At 45.8% G+C, this 20,000-nt stretch overlaps 1 protein-coding gene across 1 annotated transcript in view; it reads left to right on the top strand.

Annotated features, from left to right (window-relative positions):
- Positions 1-14,833, top strand: part of LOC119462291 (uncharacterized) — a 21,397-nt gene extending 6,564 nt beyond the window's left edge. Inside the window, exons 3-8 of the mRNA XM_037723634.2 lie at positions 2,601-2,639; positions 4,649-4,777; positions 9,247-9,285; positions 10,531-10,650; positions 11,550-11,588; positions 14,768-14,833. Of these exons, the coding sequence (XP_037579562.1) occupies positions 2,601-2,639; positions 4,649-4,777; positions 9,247-9,285; positions 10,531-10,650; positions 11,550-11,588; positions 14,768-14,833 (432 nt within the window). The remainder of the gene's footprint in view (positions 1-2,600; positions 2,640-4,648; positions 4,778-9,246; positions 9,286-10,530; positions 10,651-11,549; positions 11,589-14,767) is intronic.
- The last annotated feature ends 5,167 nt before the right edge of the window (positions 14,834-20,000 follow it).

Here is a 20,000-nt window from a genome sequence, read left to right as displayed (position 1 = left end):
CGGTCGGAGGCGCTCTTCTCCAAGAATGCAATATATGAGTCATGATCCCGCTTATAGAGCCGTTTGCAGAGAGTTCGAAAAAAAAGTTGTCGCAGTTTCACCTCAAAGGCGAAGCATCAATTGCGATAGCAAATTTGCAGAGAGCTATACGGCGTAATGATAGTAGCTTTATCAGCTGTATCAACTTGGACATGCAGCAGCAACCGCAACACGCAGAAATGTTGTCGATGCCGTCGGCGTTTTGCCCGCGTTCGCACAAAATGCGTGCTGGCGTTGGTGACTGTTGCCGGAGCCTCTGATATAAATAGGCACTTGGTGCCGCAGCTAAACGTCGCCTCCCTTCCCTCCCTCCCCCCTCCCCCCCCCCCCCCCCACGGCCTTTCGTGCGTCAGAAGAAGGCGCGTTTGCTCTACATATATGGTGATTGTAAAGGAGGAAAGAGACGCCTACTTCTGCAGCCCTTAAGGGAGCACGGCACAGAACGCGCGTTTGTTCTCCGCCTTGCGTTCACTCCCCGTTAAAGCGCGCGTCCCTCGCGCCCTTGCCACTCGCACATACAGCGTTCGCCGGCGCGCGGCGACGATTTCATCTCCATTGACGTCATACGGAACCTCACGGCGACGGCGATGGCAGAAATCTGCTTTCGAGTGTCTATATAATTGCTATCGCAATAAAAATGCCAGGCCTGCGCGGCGCACGCAGCACAGTCACAACGTAAGCTAGACGAGCGTTTCGACAGTACGACCTAGTAATTTGAGTGAATGCGTCAGGAACACACTTGGGACGCCGTCGCGCGTGCAAGCCGACGCGTTCCATCGCCGATAGCTAGTGCCGTTCGGCCAGGCCAAGCGGCCGACAATGCAACTACGGCTGTCACATTCGCTCCCATCGCAACGCAATGTCCAAAATACGGGTACGTCTATCTATTCCCGGAATTTCTAAAAAATCGCGAATACCTACCATCGGCCTCAGACATTTAACACTTGAATATATAGTCGAAAGAATAAGACTCCTCGGTGAATGTGTATACAGACGGATCGGTCTCGTCGTATGCGTCTGGTGCGGCTTTCGTCGTGCCTGCGCGTCAAGTCATTCGACGGTTTCGTCTGTGTAACAAGACGACTACAACATCTGCGGAACTAGTGGCAATCAGAGAGGCCGTTCAATATATTTCGCGACAGCCTCCTCAAGTATGGACAGTCTTCAGCGACGCAAACTCGGCTCAGCAACTACTTAGAGTGGTGTTGAAAGAAAGCATTTACAGAGTGTTGGCTCTTCCAACTGCCAAGCTCTACACTCTAGCTCAAGAATATGGCCACCACATCACATTTCAGTGGATTCCCAGTCACTGTGGTATACACGGCAGCGAACTGGCCGATGCCGAAGCGAAGAAAGCACTCAAAGAACCAGAGTCACTGCTTGCAATTCCTTTTTTAATAGCGGACGCCAACTGCCTCCTCTCTAGTGTCATCCGAAAATCGACAGAAAAGCACTGGGACAATCCGGATAATCGACACAGACGACTACAGAGATTGGACCCTACCATGAAATTTAGGCTACCACCGAAAATTCAACGCAGCTGTGCCAATCTTCTGCACAGACTAAGGCTGGGGGTAGTGTTCACGCGCGGATACGTGCACCTCATGCGACGCACCGAGTCTCCAGACTGTGAGTTGTGCAAGGTGAATGAGACTATATATCATGTGCGTCGTGACTGCCCTAAGTGCGTGGAAGAGCGTCAAAAGTTGAACTATGATCTTACGCGTCTCGACAGCCCACCGATGTCGTAAGGACGTTATTTTAGGCCCTTGGCCAGGCGATCAATCGAGTTTCAAGGCCATCCAAGCGTTACTGAACTTTTTAAAAAGTACGGGCCTGGACCGTAGGCTTTGAGCATGCCAAATTGCTTGCCATATGTGTTACATCCTCCTACTCTTGTCATCGTCACCCATCATGCCCCTCTTTCTTTCCCTCTTCCCCTTTCCCCAACGCCGAGTAGCTGGCTAGAGGAATTCACCTCAGGCCGACCTCTCGGCATTTCCCATCATTAAACTTCTGTCTCTCTCTCTCAGTGGGGATATTTACAGCGCCTAGGACTGTACTGAGGAATGCATTTGCGCATACCGCTCCAAACAAGCTCCGTAAACTGATCTATTGGGTCAACAACATTGGTTTTATCTGTGACCAGGGACAAATCTCTGGTCACAGATTATTATAATAGTCATAGTAATAATAATATTATCATTAATACTCTTTATTACACATAATAAATTGGTACATATAATTTTGCTAGGTCTGCGAAGAATTAATAACGCTAATCATAAAAAAACTTAGTGTTGGCAGGGCACTTAAAAACTCTTAACACAGAAGTGTTTACCTACTGGCATTTTGCTTCATTTCAAGGTATACTTCAAGGTTCATTGCTCCCTATCCAATTAGCGTGCCCGTCGCCCAAGCTATATTAAAGAGCAAAACCGGAGAGCGTTCTAATAAATGTTTAACATATCCCTTAAACTTCAACAGTAGTCTTCTATCTTGTATTGCAAGGACAGACTACAGCTATTTGAACACTTATGCGGAGAATGTTTCTGTCTTTGCAGCTAACCCTCTGCTCCTACTTAGAGACTCCAGCAGGTAAAGTAAGTATAAGGTTTGCGGTTTCTCTCGCAAAAAAAACTATAAATGCGCATTTTTAGACGAGGAATTTCAGATATAATGTAAATCAAATAACTTTTTTGAATATATTGACACCCTGTAAGTTATTAAGGCATATCCGAGCACGCGAGTTAATTGTTGGACAGGAACTTTAGTTCACAAAGCTTAATTGCTAAGTCACCTGCGTCAAAATGTTGCACATCAGGTAGCACCCTACTTGCTGACGTTTGCTTGGGTCCCAATTTCTTCACAGCGCATGGCTGTTTGGTTCTAGTCCTATACTGAACGAACAAGCTTCAGCAAAACTATGAAAACGAAGGCTTGCTCACTTTCGCGTAGAAAGCATCGGAAGATGCATAACATCTTGTGTGACGTAAGCATGGCTTTCGAAATGTCGTACTGCCTGCACACGATGCCTAGAAATGGCAGATTTCTAGGCTAATGCTGTGTCAGACTGCACTGAAAAGGAAGTTAGACGCTTTAGCGTAAGAAATCGAAATCGCAAGGAGAAAAATCATTCATGTACATTTAACGGGCTGGCCCCATTTGCTCAACATTGAATACTTCGTATGGCTCCTCACAGCTGATCGGCACAGCAATCCACGCATGGTATTCTAAAGTACATGAAGGTGCATGGACTTAGTGACCAACTGTGGAAACACTACACCTTGCTTAGTGCGTGTGAATGATCTAGAGTTCTAGACTAATCGCGCTCTCTCTCTTTCATTCATCCATTTCCCTTCCCACGTGTTGGGTAGCAAATTGCACAATCTAGGGCCGTATTCTGAAACGTTCGCTTAGGCGAAATTTCTTTTTTCGCTTTCAGGCATGCGCTGATTGGCTGTTTTAGCAAAATTGGATGAGCTGATTGGGTGGTTGAGCCCACGTCATTCAATTTTGTTCAACCAGCCAATCAGCGCGCGCGCTGATTTCGCCTAGGCGAACGTTTCAGAATACGGCCCCTAGTTAACCTCCCTGCCTTTCATTCCATTTTTTTTCTCTCCGCACTCTGTATGCCAAGACACTTTCTAAAATCTTAGGCTTTCTAAAAAATCATTAACAGCTGTCTCTATTGTTAAAGGTTAAATAGAACTCTGGTGCCTAGTTTTGGACACCTTTTATTGCCGATGCATTGCGACGTATTGGCAGGACACAGTGTCCGTGTCGCGTTCCTTATAACTGCCAGAAAATGTGTGCGTTTTTTTTTTGTTTTTTTTCCTTCGGTGGTACATGAGTGTTCATGAAAAGCCACGTGGTTCAGTACTGTGGCTGTTGCCGCTAAAATCCTGTTTATTTGCTGCGCCTTTGGCATTAGGACTCGAAGCATCAGTTGGCATTAGTCGCAGGGCAAAATTACAAGCAAATGTGGATAACTGTCCAAGTGTACGAAAAAAAAACAACAACACTGCAATCGCAGGAGTAGCACCACTGTTAGGACACCACACTGAAAGCGGAGTTCGATCAGGTTCAGATTCATGCGGCCATGTGTTTACGTTTCTTTCACGTCTCTATTTATGAGTTCCGTACGTCGGAAAGTGTACAACTTTAGGGCATCCCTTATAAATAAAAGCACAGCAGCTGTCCTTCTCTATACGGTAAACACTGCAAAGAAAGCACAAACTGAGGCGCCGGCTATGCGGCAGTGAAATCTTAGGGTATTCTAGTCGTGAAAACAGGACCACAAGACACAGGCACAAATACACTCACATGACACTTTGTTCGTGTTTTGTGCCCGTGCTCCTGATTGTGCCACTAATGATGAGGTGCCCACAAGCCGACATTGCAAAACTCGCGGCAGTGAAAAACCGTCGGTCGCCGCACCGAAAAAAAAGGAGATGAAAGCGTCTTGATGTGCAATTGATGCTGATATGGGGAGTGTGATTTGCATCTTGTTTGATCGCCACTGATTTGAGCACCGTGGGCACGCTGCTCTCAGTATCGCAGTCGTATTTCAATTCACAGCACTTGAACTATCTCCCTTCGTGCCTTGCAGTGGGCCAGAGAAGATCTGATCATCCGCTACAACTGCGTCAGAGAACTGCTACCTCACCTGCCCAGCCGTGCGCGTTCGGCCCTGTCTTTTCGCTTGGGGCTGGACGTGCAGGCAGGGGTCATCGACAAGGTTCGTGCAGTAAAGACTTTCCGTCACGGGCCACCGTATGCTTGCCGCTGGTATTTGTATGTCTCCTGCTAAAGAAACGTGGTATGAACATGCGCATTAAACGCTTAGACGCGTGCCGTGAAGTATAGAGTCAGTAACGGAACAAATAAGGCGTCGCCCGTCACTGTACCTCGAGGGCTGTTCGAAATACTTAGAATGGGAATAAGTATCTGACGGGCCTTTCTTATAAATTCGAATTGATTAGATAAAACTCATTCGTAAATTGCGCATAATTCTACACCAGTGGATTTTCGCAAAACACCCTGCTAAGGTCGCGGGTTGAATCCCGGCCGCGCTGATTATATTGCTATGGGGGTGAAATGTAAAAACACTCATTTGGTTGGAATCACACTAGGTACACGTTGAAGAAATTCAGGTGATCTAAACTTATCTGGAGCCCCCAGCAACAGCGTGTTTAATAATTAGCTCCTGGTTTTGTAACGTAGGACCTTGAAATTTCTATTTCAAAGAATATTACTCGCTTTTATGAGCGAAAAGAATAGGGGTATCTGAGTGAGACATTTTGTTTAGTTACAGCCCTATGAAGAAAACAGACAATGAAGCAAGAGAAAGCATAGCGGCAATTCTTTATTACATTATGTTTATCTGTAGCAATAATAAGGATAAAGAACTTAAAGTGAGGAATAAAACAACTCGGCGCAGTATAGGAGCCCAACCAATATCTGCCGCATTGCGCTTGCTGTGCTTTAATTACCAATTAAGCTACAGCCGCGACGACTCTCATTTCGAATTGCTTGGATATTTTTGAATGTGTGTGCAAGACTAGCCCTGGGAGTGTTAGAAAGCGCCCCATCATGGCTATGGAACACGTTAAGCGATGGATGAAAGCTGCGTTACTTTAGATCATAAGTTAATTCATCTGCTCGTGAGAGAGGAACTAAGAACCTGCCAAATCAGTCACGAGAAACGTGACTTACGCAAACAAGCGCGAAGCGCAATTTAAAATGCGAGGGCACATGTGTTGCGTTATTCGGACGTGTAATGCTGCTGTCTCAAACTAGAGCATGGACGGCGTGCTCTACTGGAAATAGTCGTATGAAAGAAGAGCCAGCGGTTTCCGAGAGCGTTGGTAGTCGGACTCACGACAAGCCTAATACTAGTTTTGTTCGGTCCACAGAAACAACCACTCAAAAGTGCGGTGATAGGCTATGACGACAACGTTAAAGACGAAAACAACCATGCAAGGAAGGAGGCAGCACAAGAGTACAGCGGAGAAACACATGTATTGAGCAGCGGTAGCCTTCGCGCAACAAGAAAAGAAAAAAAAAGTACGGAAAACAAAGTCGCATATACGGAAGGGGGGGGGGGGGGGTTGAGCTGTCAATAAATAAATAACTTCGTCGAAAATAGTTGTCAGTGTGTCATTCTAATGTTGAGGCTCCTTCGTACTGAATGGTATCCCAATAAGGTGGCATAACATATGCATGAAAACAGCCGCTGGTAACAAACTTCCTGATATGCGACGTGTAGTTCTTTCTCGATTGTTCTTCGTAAAGAAGAAGGGAACATTGATTAATCTTACTCGTACATTGAGTGCGCAATCTACCATGTCTGCCCCCGTGGCATAGTCACCATGAAATGAGAATAGGCATGCAAGTTCCATTTTCTACCACAGTGGCGTCATTCCGATAGAGGCCGAATGCAAAGAAAGGAAAAAAAACAACAACACAACAACAACAACAACAACAACAACAACAACAACAACAACAACAACAACAACAACAACAACAACAACAACAACAACAACAACAACAACAACAACAACAACAACAACAACAACAAAACATCGTTTTACTTTGCTTTATTTGCGCGTCAATGTACTCGTGTTCCCAGGTGCTCAAAGTTATCCAAGAACTCTACACTCCATTCTGTGTTTCATAAATGACAAAAAGTTGGGGAACTGAGCCGCCGTTGGAAAGTGAAAGGCACCACCGCTCTTATCAGAACACGATGATTATGACAACGACCTGGATAGCTTTCGTTGACATGAATTATGGATATGAGCATGTTTGAGCTTGTTGTCAAACATGCTCAAATCAAGCGTGATACTTCGGTATCAGTGCTATGGAAAGAAGTATTCTTTTGCAGCATTCAAAGATACACTTCATATACTGCTTTCTTTTTATAGCGAAGCTGTATAAGGCTAGTTTCCAGCGGGTTGATGTCCGTAGACCAAATACCGTGGGCCGATCCCGAAGATAGTGCAATTCCGGGTCGACCCGCGGTGGAGGTTAAAGGGACACTAAAGAGAAACAGGAAGTTCAGCTGGAATAAAAGAGGGACCTTCAGTAATGCATGCAGTTTTTGTTGAGTGCAAAAATATGTGTTATTAGCGGAGAAATTCGTAAACAAAGCCCAAATATCTCTTCCTCAATTTCTCTAACCCCAGATTCGGCGCTGAAGCAGTGTCGTCACGGATTTCATTGCTCTTATATAGTGAATCAGAGGGCGCCATCATACGTCACCGCTTGCGTAAACGGCCGAGGCGCTCGCTCTATCATAGGCTGCATGGCCGCTGCGTTTGCGTTCGCTGTGACCTTTGCTTAAGTGTTCTGCAGGCCGCGATGGATACCATTGCTGACGCTGAACCTTGCAACGAAGAGCTCGCCAGGGAGGCAGGACTGCATTTAGGCGACTTCAGAAAACCGTACGGAGCACGAAATGATCCTCCGTGCTCGCGTGGTAGGTGCTTCCGCGTACGATGGCGGTGGGCAGCCGGCCGCGCCGACGGAAAGCGAAGCCTCGGAAGGTGAGGCGGCCGGTCCGCCAGTCGATGTTCCCGACAGAACAAGCGTAGAAGTTGCGCGCGTACTCGGTATGGTTTTTTCGTGCCTTTTTTTAATGTCATTCAGCACTCACCGAGTCGCCAGTTTGCTGCTTCAGGGGCATCGGTAGGGGATTTGATGAATGCGACATTGATGGGACAGCTGCTCGAGAAAGGACTGGCCTCTGGGGCACGCCGAGATACTTTCCTAGGGCAGGATTATATACATAATCCGAGGGCAAGAAATGCAGAGAGAACACCATTGGTTTCTCTGGCTCTTTTGCCGTTTTATCATCGGCAGAGCACTGAGCCATTGCGAACGCCGGGGCTTATCGCGCGGCACCACATGAAAGGACACAGTCGGGTCAACACTGCCGCTGCCCCTGAGCGTGCACCTTGCGCCGTTTATACAGCCCTCAACACTAAACACACGAGGCATTTTCTGGCTGTTTCGCGCGAAGCCAACGTTTTTCGAGCCAAGCAACACGCAACCAAACACTGCAACACTGTAGAGCGGAACAGGCGCGCGCGATGATGCATAGAGCAAAAACGAAACTACCAAACTATCACGACCACATGTAGCGCCACGCCGTTTTTTCTTATTACTTATTTAATTTAGCGCTAAACCTGTACGTCCTCGCTTGAAACGACTTAAAAAGTTGGCAAATGCTGTTTATGTATATATAAAGTGTATTTCATTTTGCGTTTTATTAACAGCGATAAATCGCTCTCGACCAATCGCGGCCGGTCTGCGTTTGGGATCTCCGACGTCACGAACGTGTAGTGCGGAAAATTCGAAGGTTCGTCAGCACCTATCCTTCAGCTTTTCGCTATTTTCTCGCTTATTAAACATCTGTTCACAGTAAGAATGGTATGTCTCTGATCGTGATAGGATAATTTACCAATAAAGCTGAACTTACGGTTTCTCTTTAGTGTCCCTTTAGGCAGGCTTCAAGCACTCCGCCAACTTGCAAAAATTAGTTTAATATTGTGGGTCCAAATACAACCCGTGTTAGATATTAGGATGATAAGAACAAATACTACACTTTGACCTGCGTCGGTCATGTCTATATTCGTACCATACACGTGTACGCCATCCCGCGTATTCAAACTAGTGCCTACCAATGTCAATATCTTCTGTCTTCTGACGTCATGCTCCACGTAGTGTCCTTTCCTCAGTTCTGCTCTGACTGTGAACTGGGTAGGCCGCGTGTTGTACGGTCTGAAAAAGAACAGCGTGCCTACCAAGAACGACGGCGTGAACAGAAAAGGGAAGGGGAGTGGCGACGGTGATGAGCGGACCGTGGACGCCAAGCGTAAGCGTGCTGCCCGCTAGGATGGCGAGGCGGAAAGAAATGCGAACCGTCCACGTGTCCCCGATCTCGCAAACTTGGAACGTTTCACCGGAGCAATGGTCAATAACCACATACACAGCTTCGCTGGTCATCCATCTTCTCAGAGTGGAATCGCGCTGAACTTTTTTTATTGCATCATTCGGAATTATTTTTATGACAGGCTCAACAACGTGTTCTACTACTGAGGACATAATTCATGGCAGTGGCATGCTCCGTGGAAGTGCTGATATGGTGCTTATGGTTTTGAAGGATGAACGCAAAGAAAACGTATTTCTAACTTTTTTTTTCAGATGTTGCGCTGTGAATCGAAAGGCGGCTCGCCGTTTGCGGTAAGGAATCAATGATGACTTTTGTCATCCTGCATGCGAAGTAGGCATTCCACTTACATCTTCTGGTTACTCCGAAGACACTTACAAACAACCTTTGTCTAATACCTGCACATGAACTCTCTCTTATTTTGCCTTCGATTTCTCCTTTTTTTTTCAAGATTCACTCATCCCCGTGCACTGTAGCTAAACGGAAAATCCATCTGGTTAACCTCCCTGTATTTCTTTGCTTTCTCTCTCACTCAAAACTGTGCACTCCTAAACAGTTGTTCAGCGTACGCGAATACGTTTTTGGAGTTTACCGTTTACCGAATGCCGGAAACGCCCACGAGAAATCAGCATTCGTGGTTGCAACATTTTATGGCGATGAATGTAATCAGAGCTCGCAGAGCTAGTATCACATTGAGCTACTGTGTTCTGTTTGATTTATTTTTGTTTTTATTTTATAGCAGTTCAAGGGGCCCCATGAGGGCCATTACATGAGTGGTGTGTAGAATCCGAGAGAATGCAATGACAATGATGGACGCAGTAGTACCTACAGCCAGTCCTACCAGTTATCGTCAACACACACGATTTCTTCGATGGCAGATTTGAAGCCAGCTGGGTCAGTAAATGTAGGAGCATGGCTGGGAAGACAAAACTAGGCACGCGCCGTAGGTATCAAATACGTACTGCGTAATATTTAATGGTGTGCTGATGTAAATGTGCCCGAAGAAGGAACGTAATCTGCAGCAATGAACTTTGTATATTTCATTTGCTTCGGAGCGAACTATGGTGCAGCAAGAAAGCATTTCTAAAGCTTCGTAGTTGAGATGCGGCTTCACGAGATGTCACCGCTAGCGCTTTTGATCCCATCACCGGGACTTTAGGAATGTTAACATTTGTATAGAGCCACAAAACTCTGTACAGATTTTTGAACCAAGGAAGGGGAACTTCTTAGTTGCCTGTTTCCGAATAGAAAAAGTGAGAATACTGAACCATTAGCATATGCAATCTTCATCTGCAACCAAATCTTTGCGAAACTCATCCTCAGAAAACCACTAAAACTACTACGCTTAAGAGCTTTATGCGTTTCTGTAAAGGTTTTCTCCTTCTCGAAAATCAAACTAATAACTTCGCTATCACATACTTCTAGTACGTCACACTCTTTCATCCCTCCCAAAAATCTACTGCCCTCACCCCCCTATTTTTTCCAATGCGCTCACACGTTGCGGCAATGCCCCGACGCATGTTCCGACTGCACCACAGTTTGAAGGCATCCTCCAGCCCGAATACCTGCGCTGCCTGTCCGTCCGGCATGAGCGTCCGCATAGTGCCGAGATGTTCGATTCCTCAACGGTGTATGACAATCCGGATCCCAAGCAGAAGGTGGGTACCAGACTCACATGAGACACTAAGACAAACCCTGGTGTCACTGGGCGGAACAGTAACGGGTTATTATGCTGTAGAGTATCGCGGGGGTAAAAATCCATGAAAAGCACCTCCAGCGAAAGCGTGTTCCATCAGCTGTAGTTTTTCTTCCACTCAAAGAACATCGTTGATCTGACAGTATTGATTTGGCAGCAGTAAACGACAAACATGCCGTTCATACGTGCGAAGTGAGCGCGCCAATTGTCTAATGATTTGAAAGAGAGGGAAGTCGGCTTGAGAAACTTTTCCCTAGTCAGCTACTCTGCGCTGGGGAAGAAGGAAGAGGGAAAGAAACACGGGCAACATGAAAGACGATGACGACAGAGGAAAGATATCAAACAGATAACTGACAATTATGCTCGTGCATGCGAAAGCACATATATATTCAAGCACAGCGCCGCGGCCTCAAATTGGCTTAATACGTTGTATTGGTCAAACACGTGCACGTATAGTGTGCGCTCTTGATTTCAGCCGGAATGCCCAGGTTGCGATGAAAAAACATAAAATTGTGGCACCTTTGTTCCACAAACTCTTGCTCGCGACTTCACATCAAAAGGTATTTCGGTGAAAATTCGAGTAGATCAAGAAATGTTGAAATGCAGTGGATTTTTCAATAGCGTCTCCTGTGGTGTGACGTGACCATAACGCACCCACCACCCACAAATGGCACTAGTGGCTGTTGTCCAGAATTTTGCGCGATTAGAGCAGCAGCAACATTTCAAAGCTCAACTAGACATCTTTTAGAAGCTTCTTTTGTTTCAATGCAGATGCATCTGCATTTCAGTAAAAAAAATAAGAGCATGCTCTTATTTTTTTTACTGAAATGCTAATGGTTTATTTTAAAAATATTATTGCAGATGAACCTGTGCGTCATGCATAAAAGATCTTCCAGTGAGGTAAGCTCTCAATTCAAAGCAACAACATTTTTGTGTGTCACTTACTACGTATACTTCTATAACAGTAAAGTTATTTTTAGGCACACTGTTCTTTTCAGGCATGCTGCACTCCCTTTTTTACTTAAGGTGCGACGCCATAGAGTCTGCGCAATCTGCGCAATGAAAAGTACAACTCGCATTTTTTCGTATAATAATAATAATTGTGTTCAAGTGGTTTAGGTTTCCAACTCTGAATTAACATGGAGTGAGACATCTTCGCTCGTCTAGCACTCGCAGGGAAACATGACATAGTTGGTGAGCGTTCACATTTCTCAGAAGAGAGCAAAATCAGTCGAGGTATGAGCAACATACGCATATGACATTTATTTTCGCCATTATCTTTATCGGTTAATTCTGCGAAAAGTCATTCCAAGTGAACTCTTCGCGCAGTCTTTTGAGCATAATAAAGTATAACCAAAACTCCTTGTATTTTTACGATCCCCATTCATTCATTACCTAATGCCTGGAAGCGAGTGGCCCACTGCGGTGGCACCACATTCTCAGTTCTTTTATTCCTGCTATTGTTAGAGCATGGACAACGTTCGCTATTGGCGCTGCGGCCGTTCCACGTCTGCTCCTTTAGTTCCGCGTAACATGCGATGAGAGAATGTTGACGTCACCATGAAAATCCCCCATAAACGTTGACCATGCTACTACTGGGAAAGCCACGCCCTCACGTGACTCCTTGCTTTCGCGCCACTGAAAGAAAACACAGGTGGCTATATTAAGATAATGGACATTAAAGCATTTGGCAGGGGGACCTTGGTGTAGCCTTTGGAGCACGCCAACAACGCACGGCTCTCGTCAGCACTGTCACGTCAAGGACAGCTTCACATTTCTGGCCGTGCCGAGTGAATGTATGGTGTATAGCTGCCGCGTTAATACTGCTAAAAATTTCCCGTTCCTGGCCTTAAGCCGAGCACCCTACGCCAGAGCTCAGGCAACATCGAGCATCTTCTTTTGAGCCCTGCGAATTTGATCAATCGCGAACATATAAATATTATTTGCCGTTTAAATCTTCTTCAACGAAATCGAGTTGTTAAAGTTGGCGATGCACACATCCTTTAGAGATGATTGGCGACTTTAATGCTATTAGCAATTGGTCTAATGGTTATTACGTAAATATTGGTGATATGTTTTATATAATGATTATTATGAAAGGTGGTACATACCTACTGACCAAAGTGGGCGTCAAAGTAGTGAAGTAAAGAGCAGCACATGCGCAATGTGAAACACCTAGTAACCCAAGTTAGCGTGAAAGACGGTCATTGAAGAGAGATAGAGAGAATAAACATCTCTATTAGGTAAATGAAGCTTTGGACAGGCGTCCTCATTCCAGAATGCCTTGAGTTCGGGCCGCGTCCTGGGCCCTCGCAATCAGCCGTTGCTGATCCTCGAGGTCGGAGCTTGCCAAGGCTCTCTCCCAAAGCCCATTGGTGTTATAAGGATTTAGTGGTGCCTGTCTGCAACCCCCTCCTATGTGCATGTGGGAACCGGGCTGTGCAGAAGCGGCAGTGCGGAGAGAATTGTGTAGGGGCTATGAGGTGATTTCTGGTTGGGTAGGGGAATGAATTAACCTGCAGAGCTCGGACGAATCACTCCTTCTCTCTAGGTAGTGTCTTGTGTGGGAGTGCGAAGGGAGGCCCGGGCCCGGGCCTCCCTTCGCTGTGCGTGGTGCACTGGGTGCATGTTACGAGGTAGATGGACGTACGGTGATGTTGCTCCGGATGGCATGGGGTGAGCTAACAGTCTGAGGCGGCGGATGGCTGAGCGGGGCAGAGAGCCCCAGGCGTAAGAAGATGGACCTCCCTGCTTCCGTAACCGGCAACCTTGTTCGCTGGCTGGATAAATGTGCCTCGATCAGCTCCTCGGCCGTGTTGTGCACTCCAAGTTGTAGTAGGCGTTCTGTGAAAGTACTGATCGGCAGGCCCATCGCCTGCTTATATGCCTTTCTGATTTGCGTTGATTGTCTTGAATTCCGTCGTATTCAGTAGTGCGTATGGAATAGCGTAAGTTATTCGAGACACGACGAAGGCTTGGACAAGCCGAAGGTTATTGAAGAGCCGGTCATACAATGTGGCACACATCCTGTGACCCATGTTGGCGTCAAAAATGTCAATTGGAAAGAGCCACATACCCAGCGTTTCATACCTAGTGACCCAAGTTGGTCCAACGGTTGGTTTTTGAACCCGGTTCCCTCAGCACAGTAGGCCGATGTTCCACCGATTTTACCATGAGCTATCCAGTGACCTAAGTTGTCGAGAAAAAGGTTAGGTGTGGACAGACATGCACAGATATTTAGCTAGATACGTACCGACTCACCGCAAAATGGGGGAAGTTCCCATAGAATGCTAATGGCATTAAACCATTCCTTCTATCTGCTGTCGCCATCCTCGCCATACCATAACAGAGCAACAGGAAAGCTTGTAATGATATTCTTCTCTTGTTCAGAACCAGTTGTGAAGTGCCGCGCAAACCGACGCAGACAAAAAAAAAAAGGAAATCAAAATTATAGTGTTGGGTTCAACGTACCGTAACTGCGCGTTGGTTTACTTTATTTCATTTTTTGATATTTGGTTTAGTTTATAAGGTACGCCGTAGTGGCGGGATCCGGTATAATTTTAACCATCTTAGGTTCTCTAACGTTCACCCAAAGCATGGCAACGTTTTTGGGATTCTGCTTCCGTCAGACTGTGGCCAGGAGTCGAACTCGCAACCTCGTGCTCAGCAGCACAATGCGATATGCACTGAGCCACTTCAGCGGCTGAAAAAAGAAATCAAATGATAACCAACGACCGCAACGTGATTGGGTACCACCTGCTAACATGGTAGTGTATCGCTGTTGTAAGTGCAGTTTGAATAATCACTCAAATAATGCTGCGATTCTATTTGTTGCAATTGAACATGTCACCTACTGCTGATTTTATTGTCGTTCATGGTAGTGCACAGTGTTGCTCCGGCGTCCATAGCGTAGTGACTTAAGTGGAAAACGGAGTATAAGCTTGTTTAGAAGGCTAGGTCGATCTCGGGAACTAAAAAGTATGTTTCGATGTTTCAATATATTACTGCTTTTCTTGTATTGACATTTTATCACACCCGTCCTCGGGTTTGTGCGCATTCATATTTTGAGCACTCTGCAGGCATTCATGGAGTACAGACAATACCGAACCTCGGCAGAAAAAGAGAACAGGAGACTGGAGGTATGAATGGTTTCGTGTTCTTTTACTCACTTCTTTGAAAACAAGGCTTCTTGGCTGACTTCACATAGGTTTTATGTATTTGGGATATGCGTATCTTGTAACCACTTGGAGAGAAACACGGCTTTCCCGTGCCTTTAGAGCGTCGAGCGAGTCGCAAGTGATATCACAATGTAGGTTTCAACGAGAAAAGAAGATATAATTATCGTATATCCCGATATCTCGAGTCATTGCCCATCTCCGAGTCATCCCCTTTAGGCAACATATTGATTATGTCAAAGCCACCAAGTCATCGCTTATCCCTAGAGAACGGAAGCCGCGGGCCTCGCAATTTGCGATAGATACCCTCCCGAACGCAAACAGTGGATTTCGCGGACAGTAAGGCACTGTTGTGCGAGTCTTGCGAGTAAGGTAACATCCCGTGATAAAGGTTGAGTGTATTCCTTGTCAAGCCAGCTGGATGCAAACAAAAAATGTATATTTTCTAGCTTTTTCAATTTTTTCTTTGGTCCCTGAGACATGGCCCACTCAACTTTTTCTACGAATTTCAGGTGGCGGTAGGGTGGGCGATGACTCGGGATATTACGGTGGTCGCAGAGTAGATAAAGTGAACGGTAGGGTCCTAAATAGTGCCAATATAGTCAAAAGTTAACCACATTGCACTGTTCTCCTGTAAAAGGTCACCGCCGTAGATAAAGGCATGTTGAGGCAAAGGCACCGTACGGCACACTTTTGGGAAATGGGGTGAGTTTACTTGAACTAAAAATGGATCGCGCGTGGCAATGGTGACTCGAAGGCGGCATCAGCAGTGCCCACAACAAGCGAGAATTAGTCGCAAGGTAGGTAAAATTAACGGTACGGGCGTATTCAGCGCCAATATAGTCGAACATTAACCACATTTCACCATAGACTGCACTAGTATCCGCTGGATCGGCCTATCTGGCTACTTGGTGAGAAAAAAAAGAAAGGGTCAGCCAAGTGTCGACGCTAAAACAGACATAGTCGACGTAATGGCGCGTGAAATACTAAAAGAATAAGATACGACATCAGTGAATAATTACATGAAAGTAAAAGGCAGAAAGAGACAGATTAGAGAAATGCAATCGATATTTATTAATTGAATTTTTTGAACCACCATGTAGACTCCCAGCAGAATAAGATTGCCGCAAGCGACTGGTGGCCGGAGTGGCACAGCGTCAGAAAGCGTGTCGTGATTTTTGTCGCTCCGGCCACCAGTCACTTGTGCCGCGTGTCGTGATTTTGCCGCTCCTGCTGCCAGTCACTTGTGCTAATCTTTTTCCGCTGGGACTGTACGTCCATCTTGTCTTCTTTAGCGTTGACAGTTGCTTGAGCCCTTCCTTTTTAGGATAAGCTTTACTTCAGAAGCTCAAATCTAATTACATAAGAAATATTAAGGACTGCCATACACTGCAGCAAACTTCATGGGATTTGCGAAATTTAAAAGAAAAGTTTGAATAGACCGAATTTGAGCAGTAGAGTATCAATTGAGAGCATCAGTGTATTTATAAAGAGAGAAAAGCGTGAACTTTATAACTATATAATTCAGCAAGGGAATTGACTTCGCTATTTTGTTACCTGCACATATTGCGACAAATAAAGCGGACAAAATCGATGTTCTAGCATGCACTGCCACGGCCGCTGGATATTTTTTTTATCCAGCGGCCGTGGCACTGCTCTGAAATGTACCATTAATCACGACCGGGCTCGACTGGCGCGCGCGCTCGCTTCTTATGGCCTTCGCATCGGGGCTAGTTCATGCCTATCGCCGCTGCGTGGAGTGGGGCGCTGCGACCCCACCCTGCTAAGCTGTTCCCAGCCGATCTATGCAGCGCGCGCAACGCTGGAAGATTGGGTCGGGCGTGCTTCTTACCTCACCGTGCATTCAAGAACAAGTCGCCTAATTGTAGAGGAGGCGTAAATGGTTCATCTAGGCTTCTTATAAATGGATGTAGTGTAACCTCGAGTGTAACTTCGAGCTTCTATAAATTCACTGGGGATGCATGCGCCGGGAGAACAGCTCTCCGCCATCAAATGCATTTTGAGGAATGAAAAGAAATATTTATTGCTTGGACCTCAATAAAGTTCTTTCACTCACTTCACTCACTCGTATGCACTTACAATGGTTGCCATACTTTCAGGCGAAAACTCTTGCGGACACAGTAGCTCACAAATGTGTCTTATTCACAATTACAATCTAAAGTGTTTCGTTGGCGGCTTGTGTACAGAGGCCGAAGGCTCGTCGTTTTCCTCAGTCAGTTGGTTTGACTGATTTACAAGGAGTATTCTCAGAAACTTCTCGGCAATTAGATTTGCGGATCGTATCGCATGACTTTCGTTAACACCTTCGGGGCAGCTCAAGATGGGAGCGCGTTGTAAATAGGGCTGGACTGCTCTTTCGAGTACTTCTAGTACATTCCTGCCTGGCAGGTGTTCGGAGGCTTTATCGAAGAAACAAAACGCTATTATTTATTTATTTATTTTTATTTTACAAACACTGCAATCACCATGCGGTGATTTTAGCAGGGTGGTACAAGCATAATGAATACATTGGTGTGTACAGAAAATGCACAGATTAATAAAAAAACTGTTATTTGAATAAATACAAAGCATACAGGTTGGGCACACGCAACGTTACACTAAAGAAGTAAAACACTGTCACTGCAAACATGGCACAAACAAAATAATGTCACTGTAAACATGATAAGAAAGAACTTAATGCTGGCGCTGAGACGACGTCATTTTTTAGCTGGTTCCTGTCCACTATTGTGCGCGGAAAAAAAGAATACTTAAAAGAGTTGCTGCGTGAGGAAAAAGGAGTTATAGTGAAATTATGTATTTGCCGAGTAGCGTATACGGAGGAGAAGCCTGCGATCTCTGTTATGTCCATGTTATAATTCCCCTTTATTAGTTGATGCTATCTTGTCCGAAAGCGCTAGAAACTCGGGCTAGAAACTCATTGCTTGGGAACTGGTGAAAAGAAACACCGGGTGTTTTCCCGGAACGCGACTTGCAATGCGGAAGACAGCAGTACACCATCACACAGCAGTTATATACCGATGTGCAATGAACGGCGCCAAGTCTTGGCTGTGGCAGCGCGTACTAAAGGCTGTACGACCATCTTCAGGAGCCCACAAATTACTGCATACTGAACAACACTGACAGAGCACCGAATAAAATGCGCGGGAAAACGATCGTGCGAGCGCGAAGGCAAACGCATGCACGCGGAGCAGGGAAGGAAGGGTCAGGGTCGCAGCGCCCCCTACCGCGGACGGGTGGCGAAACGTGCTCCGAAACTCTCCCATTGTTTCCCCGACGGGTGAGAAGGCCGTAAGAAGCGAGCGGCGCGCGCCAGTCGAGCCCGGCCGTGCATTAATTGAAAAATAATTCGGAGGTTCTGTGAGCCAATACTACAGTCTGATTAATTAGGCACGTCGTAATGGGAGACCTCGGTGTAATTTTGACCACCTGGGGTTCTCGAAAGTGCCTCAGTGGGGTTCTTGAAAAAGCCAAAACCAACTTGGGCCGCCAAAACACTAATGGTGGCATTAGTTTCAGGATCAACAACAACACGACAACAATCGCCGAGTCGAATCCACCTGTGCAGCCATGGACTTCCATGCGCCGTGCTTTATACATGCTGATGCGAACTGTCAAACACGTCGTAACGAGGTGCTTAGCTGGGACAGGCTTAATGGGGCACTTAACTCAATTTCAAATTTGCAATAGTTTGCTACACCATCCAGGCGAATAGTGCATTACTCTCCATCCTGCCGCGTTCTAGAGGTCTCGTTTAAATACAAAATAGTAAGCAATTTAGAGCAGACAAATGAACGGCATGACTCGATCGCCTCTCTCGTGAACCTCTGCGTGCTGAAAATGGGTAATCTGCTTGTGATTCGTGGACACCCTGATGCTGTCATCGGCTCAGGCGTCACTGATTTGTTTTTCAGCTCATATCTATATGTAAAGCATACCTATGTAAGTATGTGTATGCCCGGTGCCTAAGAAATAGCCAAACTTGACATTGATATTCAAACGAAATTTCACTGGATGAGAGTTAGAATTAATTCTACTACGCTGTTCGTATACAGCCAATTGATGCGTATGCCCTATGAAATGTTTTGTTGGGACGCTAAGACAAAATTGTTATGTCCCCAAAACTATTTCTTTTGTACTTCAATTACATCACACTAATAAAAGAAACTCAAACTCCATTGTATCTGCCTGTGACCTAGAGCTCTGACCATGAGGTTTATGCGAAACTCGGCCGGCACTTCCCCGAACGCTATGCTCTGTGTTGTAAAGGTCAGACTCTGTATGGTGAAAGGAGTCCTCCCACCAGGAGGAGAACTAGAGACTATGCCGCAAGAACCCGGTAACTTCGGCCCCGAGCGAGGCCCAACGAGCATAATCAATATTATTTGCTTGAGGGCTTGCTGGTGATCCATTCTTTGTAGCAGTGTAAGAGCACATGCAAAACGTAGGAAAAACAAGAAGAAACATGAAAGCGCTTTGTCCTGTTTCTTATTGTTTTTCCTACGTTCTGTATATGCATGAACACTGCTACGAGGATCATAGCGTTCGTACGTGCCGATGCCCTGCTCCTGCATGCACTCGTGAGAGTATTCGTTCAAAAGAACCATGCTTAGGAAGCGGCATCTTGCGTTCAATGCGACTCAAATTCGAAAATGCCAGCGTCGCGTCAAGTGGCACTTATTATAAACGTATACCTCCAGCATGACCGACCCTAGCTAACTATGCCAACGTAACGCAGACGACTCTGGGCGAAATACTTGTGAAGCACTTCTAGTGGTACTTAGTGCCCTAAATAAAACCATGGAAACATGGAAATTCACCTTGCAACAATTGGAAATTACTGCAAGTCACCGGAAGTGTGGGAGGAAGCAGATTTTTTTTTCATACGGTTTCCTCGATACATAGATTTTAAAGAAAACCCCAACACCACAATATGGTACACTCAAGTTAAAGGCTCAGAACCACTTAGATGAAGTGTGTAATTCTGCTTAGCATTCCTCTTAACCTAATGCCTGAGTGTACTTAAAGGGTAGCCTGACCTGGCAGTTACGAAGAATTCAAGATGTGCACGTATTGTGAATATTAAAAAAAGTACCTCTTGTACTGTCTTGAGCCTTTA

This window comes from Dermacentor silvarum, chromosome 8 (assembly GCF_013339745.2).
Source record: "Dermacentor silvarum isolate Dsil-2018 chromosome 8, BIME_Dsil_1.4, whole genome shotgun sequence".
Taxonomy (NCBI): Eukaryota; Metazoa; Arthropoda; class Arachnida; order Ixodida; family Ixodidae; genus Dermacentor; species Dermacentor silvarum.
Note: the sequence above shows the minus strand (reverse complement) of the source record. Positions and strands in the feature narration are given on the sequence as shown.